The 9,020-nt window shown below is 50.6% G+C and overlaps 1 protein-coding gene across 2 annotated transcripts; it reads left to right on the forward strand.

Annotated features, from left to right (window-relative positions):
* The first annotated feature begins 326 nt into the window (after positions 1 to 326).
* LOC146672328 (uncharacterized) lies at positions 327 to 8,723 on the forward strand. 2 transcript variants are annotated; one of them, XM_085404903.1, is made up of 3 exons: positions 327 to 538; positions 1,844 to 2,553; positions 7,538 to 8,723. In XM_085404903.1, the coding sequence occupies exons 2-3, from the start codon at positions 2,089 to 2,091 to the stop codon at positions 8,660 to 8,662; spliced, it is 1,590 nt and encodes a 529-aa protein (XP_085261029.1). In that variant the 5' UTR covers positions 327 to 538; positions 1,844 to 2,088; the 3' UTR covers positions 8,663 to 8,723. The 2 variants fall into 2 exon arrangements, with proteins under 2 accessions (XP_085261029.1, XP_085261030.1); XM_085404904.1 differs by lacking the exon at positions 327 to 538 and adding an exon at positions 582 to 1,142.
* Positions 8,724 to 9,020: the final 297 nt, after the last annotated feature.

Here is a 9,020-nt window from a genome sequence, read left to right on the forward strand (position 1 = left end):
AAAAAAAAGACGCCGACCCCATGGACACGTGCTGACGTCACTCGCCTGCACTTGACTGCCTTGACCCGGCTCTGCGGGCGCGTGCTGTTCCCTATTGATTCATATTAACACACCGGCGCGTGCGGATGGAAACAAGCCGAGATCAAAGGGAGCGCGAGGGGACGACGGTGTCTGTGTTGCAACAATGTAGCGAGCGCATACCCGCCCCGCGCGCGCACACACCGAGAGCTGTACCCACCTACTACCGTTGTCATAGTTACCTACATACCCGACTGAACGGGTATGTGCACGAGCGAGAAGGGAGGGAGGGAAGGAAGGAAAGGGGGGGGAGAAGCGAGAGAGGAAGGAGGGAGGAAAGGAAGGTAAGAAGGAGGGAGGGAGCGGAATTAGTCAGTGATAGAGGGGAGGAGAGGAGGCGAGGCGGCGGGTGTTCTGCCGAGGTGGACGTGGCGGGTCCGGCGGAGTGAGCTACGAGTGACGGGCAGCGGAGCCGAACCAAGGTGGACAGCCAGCCGGCCATGAAGCGGACCACCCGCAGGTAACGTCCGGCCGTTATCAGCCGCTTGCTCGGCGTCGCCGCGTCGCTCCGCTCGGTTTCCTGCCGTTTTACCGCGCCGCCGGACGCTCGATGACCGCCGTGCCGCCGCTCGGGCTCCGTAGTTTATTGGCTCCTTTTGTGTTGCGATGTCAGCCGCTCGCCGTAGCGCCGGAACCCCGTGGAGGGGGCCAGGCTAACCGCTGCCCCCGCTGCGCCCTCTCCCCGCCTCACTCTCACTTTCTCCCCCTGCTAGCAGTAGCAGCAGCAGCGCGCTAGTTTAGCAGGCTGCAGACGATAAACAAGATGGCCACTGGCTAGCTGCTAGCTAGCTAGCCAGCCAGCCAGCCAGATAGACATGGCAGCCTGCCCGTCTTTGTAGGGCTGTGAGGCGGCTGCGGAGCGTGTCCTTCCGCTGGCAGCCGTGGGTTTGTGTGTGCGAACCACAGTAAAAGTTGTGCAGAGTTGGCGAAGAATGTGGAGGTGTTAGAGCGAGAGCGGAGAGGAGCAACCTCCGGGGAGAACCACCGCCAGCAGCCCGGGAGGCAGGCAGTGCGGCGGCTGCGTGGCGAGTGGAGGGGCCACCTGAGTGCTCGCGGGGTGACAGGTAATATGGAAGGGAGGAGCAGGTAATGTTCACCTGAGCGGCAGGGAGGCTAGGAAGCTGCAGCACTGTGCACAGAGCGGCTGTTCTACTTTACCTGAAAACTTTTCAGCGCATGTGTGTGGGAGGCCGCTGCATACACACAGCTGCAGCAGCTGACTGTCTCTTCTAATGACATCCTGCTCCTGCAAACAGCGCACCTCTGCAGGCCGACCTGTGCCCCATTTACATCTGCCACCACATCAGCTTTGTCTGCATGATGGCGGTGACCGGCTGACTGCAGTCTTACTGTTGTCATGCACCAGTGCAGAAACGGAACCGCAGCAGCTGTTTATAGGGATGTTTCCAAGAGTCATCTCTAACATTGGCGCTGGTATCTGCTCCCCTGAAAGTGTAAAAATGTTTGCTGTAAAGTTATTCAGACTGAGTTTTTCAGGCGTGCTCATGCTGCAGGTGCAGCCTCAAAACCTCAGTAGAGTCTCACCAGTCGCCACACATTAGGCGCCAGGGCCGGACACTAACGGTGGTGGCCTCAAGCCCCTGGGGGGCGGGGGGAATCCCAGGGAATCCTGGTTTCAAACTATGCTTGCATACCTGGCTTTCATGCTCAGAGGTGCTGCAGTGTTGGGGGTTTCCTCATGTCACTCTGATTGGCTTTAGCTGCTGTTGTCATGGTAAGCAACTCCTCTGTCTTCTCTCTACAGGCTCGTGATGGTCAGCCGTACCTGCTGACATCTGGCTGATCTTTCACTACGTCATCGTTTTCCAGAGGACGCTCTCAGGGACTCCCAACCCCCCCCCCCCCCCCCCCCAGCCCCTCCTCCTGTGAGGGCCAGCAGACTTCACCAGCAGGAGGGGAGTGGAGGAGGAGGAGGACTTTTACTAACCTCAGCGATACCTCAGGTGTTGAAACGGAGCAGGTGAGGAGGATTAGCTCCGCCCCCTCACCATGACAGACTTGGAGAGTGAGTGCCTGAGCCTGGGCCTGCCCCCCGAATGCGGCTCGCCTCCCCTGCCGCTGGACTCCTCCCTGCAGGTGGACTGCGGTGCCGGGCCCGTCGGCTCAACCCCGACGCCCACTCTGGCCCTCCTCTCCTCCGACTGTCCCACGCCCACGCTCAGTTCACTGGCGGCGGAGATCGCAGAGCCGCTGGTGATGCTGCCGTGCGTGAAGAGCGAGCCGGAGGACTGTGACCTGGAGCCCATCAGGACCGTGGACCTGTCAGAGATCCAGCCGCTGTCCACCGCCGAGCTGGGCCAGGACCAGATCAAGATGGAGATCAGTGGCCTCGACTACATCAAGTCTGAGCACCACGGGAACCACCACCTGGGGCCGTTTCACCACAGTGACGTAACAGAGCTGGACTACAAGTTGCACTACGAGCCGAGCTCAGTGTTCGACTACATCTCCCAGGTAAAACGCCAGAGGCCGGCAGCTGAGAGCGACGACGCTGTTATTGTGTTATTATCGTTATTGTCATTCGTGCTTTTTCAAAGTATCTTCATAAATTGGGTATAAAGTTTTTCACATTCTGTGAATAAAAGCGCCCACCAGAGTCCATTTAAAGTTCTGCTGATGTAACAGAAACCCTGAGGTTGTTTATCCTGTCAGAGCAGCGTAAAAGGCTCAGTCCAACTCAGACGCCGTCAACGCCAAGCTGTTTTTTTTTGTTTTGTTTTTTTTTTACTTCTGTTGTGTTTGAAAGGTCTGAATATATTATATAAAGATGTGGCGTGTGTTTTGTTGTTGGTGGTATCTTTGTAGAAGTTTTGCGATCCATCCGAGGTGCGCTGTGAGTGTGCGTCCACTTCATGTTGTTAGTGCGATGGACGCTCTCACCTTTATGGACATCTGAGGTGATGTCGGGCGCTTCACGATTGCAGCTGCTGCCTTGTTTTCCTCGGCCTTCGTGCGGCTGTTATGCTGCAGGTTGTCATGTTTTGTCGGACGGTGCAATCAGTTAGGCTCTTTGCGAGTGCTTCACCTTCCGCTGTGGCTTTTGGTTGCGTCCTGTTTGTTTATCTGACTTTAATCTGGTGTGCAGGGGACAGCTGTGATTGGCTCATGTAGGAAGAATGAATTGTCACTATTGGTTGATCGTGTTTAATTAAGTACGGGGAGACAAAATCACGGCAGAGATTAAAATTCAGTAAATTTGCAACCCTGAGAATTTTGCCAAAGCAGGAGGAGCCCAGGGGTCAGCTCAGGGCTCAGGTGTGTGGTTGGCAGGTAACTCGTCGCACACCTGAGGGTCAGAGGAGTGTGAGGAGGCCCTGTGAGTAAACCAAAGCATACAGAGGTTATTAAAAGTGGTAAGAGCAACACAACGAAGTGATAACTGTGACTTGAATAACTCAGTTTAATTTTTGCCATATTTGAGAAGTTGTAGTGTTTTTAGACGTGCTCTCCCTTTATGAGACTCTGGACCTGATCTGACGACAGCTGTACTAAGAGAAGCTCCTGTGATGACGTTCACAGAACTCTGGTGATTTATCCCCAAAGTTGAAACCTGTTAGGACAGCGGTCCCCAACCCCCGGGCCTTGGACCCATCATTTGGTACCGGGCCGTGCGAGTTGAGGCTTAGGTGTGAAATGTCTGGTTTTCAGGGTTTTTATCGGTTTTCAGCGTTATTTTGTTATTGTTTTGATCGTTTACTCGGTTTTCCTGGGTCTTTTCACGTGTGTTATGAATAAATCTTCTTTTTTTCGGTGCCGGTACTAGTTTTATTTTGTTGTATTTATCCGCGACACCTTAAAGGCCGGTCCGTGAAAATATTGTCGGGCATAAACCCGGCCCATGGCGCAAAAAAAGTTGGAGACCGCTGTGTAAGGAGATCAGAGCATTTTGGAGATGACTTGGAGTCAGAGCTGTTTGTATATGAAGGAAAGGGCCTCAGTGCTTCCTTTATGACAGGGATGGGGGGACTCCAGGCCTCGAGGGCCGGTGTCCTCGATCCAACACAGCTCATTTAAATCTCCTGAAGTTGTAATGAACTAATCATGTGATTCAGGTGTGTTGACCCAGGGTGAGATCTAAAACCTGCAGGACACCGGCCCTCGAGGCCTGGAGTTGGACACCCCTGCTTTATGAGCTCCTTTAGTGTAGTAAACACTTGAGGGTTCATTTATGAAAGGAGATATTTCCATTGCATAATTCATAGCAACACTGTCAGACTGAATTGAACCACAATTAATGATAATCTGGGTTTTTATTATCTGACTTTTTACTACAACCCTCATTTACAAACACTCTTTCCTGTGCCTAATCACCTTGTCTAACATTCCCACTCTCGCACTCTGGGTTCAGTATCTTGCCCGAGGGCACTTCAGCCCACTGACCTTCTGATTGGTTGTCTCCCTACCAATCAGAAGGCTGTGGCTCTTGGTCAAAGTGCATAATAGGTTCTCTGCAGTTTAGTAGTGTCTGCTGTTGTGTTGCTGTCTTACATGGTTGTTGTGACTTTTCTCTTTTGTGAGTCGGGTCAGCGATGGAGGAAATCGTAGATGACCCACAACATGAAGTGGCTTCCCTCCGCTGGTGTCCTTCACTGTGTTCATGATGATGTTTTTATGATGAAGGTTCCTTCTTCGTGTAGATGGTTCCACATTTAAGCTGCTCAGTAAGAAAATGCTGTTTTCCTCGGATCAGGAAGAACCTCAGTGAGCCGCTGCAGGTCTGTTGCTGTGGCATGGAGGGAGCTGAGGTTATACCAAACTGTCGTCTAACTGTTGTTAGACGAAGCTGGGAGCCGTCGCTGCGAGGAGCTCCGAGAGGACTCTCAGCTTCTCCTCATCATCGGGCTCACGACTGCAAATCCTTTTAAAGCAAACACCTGAGCTGATCCCACTCCTGTTTATCTCATTTAAAAGCTCAGAGGGACAAACCACACACTGCATCATTCTGAACACTTATTTGAATATGAAGTAGGGGCGATATGGCCTAAAATCCATATCGCGATATAATTTGAAGCATGTGCGGTAACGATATATATCACGATATATTCTTTTCTTCACTATAAGGACTTAAAATCCTTTAATGTTCTCAAAAATCGAGAGTGTGCCTTATGTATGAATTCTGGTTGTGCTTACTGACCTCGAACCGATTTTGGCAGAAATCTGTTAAAAAATGTTTTAGTACAACTTTGGTAAGCCGCACTGTTTGATGGATCGTCAGAGCATTACGGCTGCCGTAGGGAGGAGCTTCGCAGAGTAATCTGGGTCCAAAACTCCGTCTTCTTCAGGTCCCAAAGTCAAACGAACACTGAGAGTTAAAAACTGTCTAAATTCTTTCATCTTTAATTAAATCATCAGCGTTGCTGCTTTAGCAGGTGTAACAATTAAGTTTAACATCCAGGCATCCATGAAAACAGAATTTATTAAATTTAACGGAGTTAGAAGTTAACAGGAAGTTAGCTCGCTAGTTTCCACCTAAACATTTCATAGCATGTTCTGACTGAGAGATTTCTGAAAAAAATCAAACGTACAGCTCTGCTATCACTTCCAACATAAATGAAGACAGAAAACTAAACAGCAGTGGCGTTTGCAGGGTTACTGAAGTTGGGCTAGCTGGTATATAATGTTGTGCTACGTGATTGCTAGCGACACAGCTATGTTAGCATAACATTAGCACAGTGAAGCTGGAGGATGAACGCCAACTTTTTTTCCACTCGATAAAAGTTAACGTGAGGGATTCTGGTGGTCAGGGACAAATGCAATCGCATAGCAGGATGCTGTACACGGGCCAAACTTCAGTCAGGAGAACAACTGAGATTATTCATCCACAATACGAGGTTAGTCATTAATATACTGCAACAACATGGGAATAGAGCAGCTGCGAGAGAATTCAGCATTAATGAATCAATGTTACGGAAGTGGAGGAAGCGCAGTTTTTGGCTTTCCCCATATTTCAAATGTGCTTCATCTCTTTGCTATGACTGTCGCCCGCCATCATTTGCAGATGATAATGGTTGTAACCGCTGCGATGCTTTTGACCAAAACAAGCGCAGCTTGATGACATCATCAACATGTGCTATCGCGATAGAGCGGTATAGTCAAAATTTCTATCGTTGGCCAAATTTATATTGTTTATATCGCCCACCCCTGATATGAAGCAGAGTCTGAGCTTTAGCCCTGAGGCTAGCCATCAGTTTAGTAATCGGGTATTCTATTGATTGAGTAATTGGATACTTTTGTCTTTGAAAATGCAGTGTTATCTATAAAAAACATTTCATTTTGTATTTATCTGCTATGTTTCTTTTAAAGAAAACATCTTCGTAAGAAATTACAAGTACAGTGATGTTAAAATAAGATGCATGCCTTAGTTTTGGCTGTGTGTGTGTGAGCGCCTTTAAAGAAGCACATGGTGGCTGCAATGAAGGAAGTCGAGCGTGTCGGCATTCTCGCTATCGAAGCAAAAACTGTTAGTTTGAATAATCGAGTTATTTGATGAATCGTGGTGAGGCTGCTGCGTCATTGTCCGAGGTCTGAAAGCAGATCAGGGCTGAAACTCTCAGACAGCCTTTCATGGAGGTCGGTCACACAAGACTCTCTCAGTGTGTTTTTATCACAGCCATGTGAAATTTGTCCTTTTAAACAGCTGAATTCACAATAAAGTCATTCTCACACTGTGTGGGCCACGCCTCTGTGAACTCAGGTGTTTTTAAGCCTGAGTGGCACAGGCGTATAAAATCCAGCACCTGCAAACTGGAAGTGCACAAAGAGCCGTCCATGGAGGTATCTCAGGCCCGCGATGTGAACGTCCCACACACACTGACGTCTTGTAGGAAGTCTTCCAAGATCTAGTGGGGGTTCATAAAAGCTGCAGGTCTGTGTGGACAGAAAGGGTGTGATTGAATCCCCGCCCACATTAATGCTGTCTAGTACTGACAGTGATGCTTCCTCTGTAGTCTTTTATCATGCAGTTTACTGTAGAGTCAGTTGAGCAATAGCAACAAAGAGCAGAGAAATGCAAAGATTTGTCTGAGAACAGAGTGCAGACACGCAGCAGTGTGAAAACAGCAGAACAGCATCAAACATGAGTGCATGAACATCTGCTGCATCAGCAGCTGAAGGTCACAGTTCTTGTCTTCCTTGAGGTTTTGTCGCTGAGAGCAGACCAGAAATCAGAGGCTGATTTGCTGTTCTTTATCATTTAGCCTGGAGAAACGGTTTGTTGCTTTATAAGAAATCATCACTGTTTGAAGAAAATAAGAACAACCCAGGTTTCTCTTCAGCTCTGTAGCCAGGCTGACAAACAGAGCTCTGTTGAGCCAACCATCCCTTTAACGTTAACGTTTAACGTTCATAACTTCTTCACTAATAAAATGTTGGTCAGCAGACCTGATGTGCTCGATGCTCAGGTTGAGCAGATGTGACTGCAGCTGTTTTCTTGTTGTAGGTCACTGACACTCTGGAGTACATCAAGTCGGACCACCACGTGGACCTACAGTGTTACTACACCACCGATCTGAGCGCGCTCAAGTCGGAGTACCCCGAGACCAACGCCATGTCCGCCCACCTGCAGCACAACGGCCTCGAGTCCATCCACATGGCCGAGCTGCGCACGGAGCTCAACAAGCTCCGCCCCGACTCCCTGCACTTGGACAGCATCGGCAAACCGGACGCTGAGTTCGGAGGGGGGGCGCTGTACGAGCTGCAGCCCACACACGTGGGGAAGTCCTCCACAGAGGCGATGATGGCGGCAGGAAGGGCAGGAGGGAGTCTGGTGGTCACGACTAAAACACAGAGCCCAACGGTGAGGAAACCTCGCAACATGCAGGGTGAAAAACCATTCTCCTGCACGCAGTGCGGGAAAAACTTCAGCACGCTGGGAAACCTGAAAACGCACCAGCGCATACACACGGGCGAGCGGCCGTACACCTGCTCACAGTGCGGCAAGAGCTTTGGCCAAGCGGGCAACCTCAAGCGGCATCAGCTCATCCACACAGGCCAGAAGCCGTACGTCTGCGCCCACTGCCCCAAAGGCTTCACCAAAGCCGACGACCTGCGCTCACACCAGCGGCTGCACACCGGCGAGCGCCCGTTCATCTGCACCACCTGCGGCAAGAGCTTCAGCCAGTCCAAGGAGCTGAAGGCGCACCACCTGAGCCACACGGGCGAGCGTCCGTACTGCTGCCAGCACTGCGGCAAGAGCTTCACCAAGGAGACGAGCTACCGCAACCACGTCCAGATCCACACCGGCGAGAAGCCCTTCACCTGCTCGCAGTGCGGAAAGACTTTCAGCAACTCGGGCGTCTTAAAAACCCACGAGAAGATCCACACGGGCGAGCGGCCGTTCGGCTGCACGCAGTGCGGGAAGAGCTTCGGCCGTCTCGGCCACCTGAAGGCGCACCAGCAGATCCACACGGGCGAGCGGCCGTACGCCTGCCCCCAGTGCGGGAAGACTTTCAGCCAGTCGGGCCACCTCAAAGCACACGAGCAGATCCACAAGCGAGAGCGAGCGGACACGGCGAGCACCAGCAGTGACGGCGGCAGCAGCGCCGTGGGCAGTGACAGTAGCTAACTGCAAACCCTTTAACCTCCGGAAAAACAAAGTATTATTCCTTTTTTTTTTTTTTTATAAATACGATATATAAAGCTTTTCCTCATGAGTTTTTCTTACATTTTCATACCTTTTGTGCTCTTTTTGCATTTTATCTGTGGGCAGGGCGGACTGACGCATTTGCTCTTATGCAAGTGTCTGTGTGTGCATACACGTTATATACCGTGTGTCTGGGGTGGCGGGTGGGTGGGGCTGTAGATAATCTTTAAACTGGACTGACTGTAGAGTACCAGGACTTATTTTTGGAGACCTTAACAAGCACAAATACTTAAGAGACCAACAGTTTGAGTACTTCATTTTTGTATTTCCTGTTTTTTAC

The sequence above is a fragment of the Rhamphochromis longiceps genome, linkage group LG4 (assembly GCF_057381845.1).
Source record: "Rhamphochromis longiceps isolate RC_006_pf linkage group LG4, R_longiceps_female_GT1.1, whole genome shotgun sequence".
In the NCBI taxonomy this organism is placed as follows: domain Eukaryota; kingdom Metazoa; phylum Chordata; class Actinopteri; order Cichliformes; family Cichlidae; genus Rhamphochromis; species Rhamphochromis longiceps.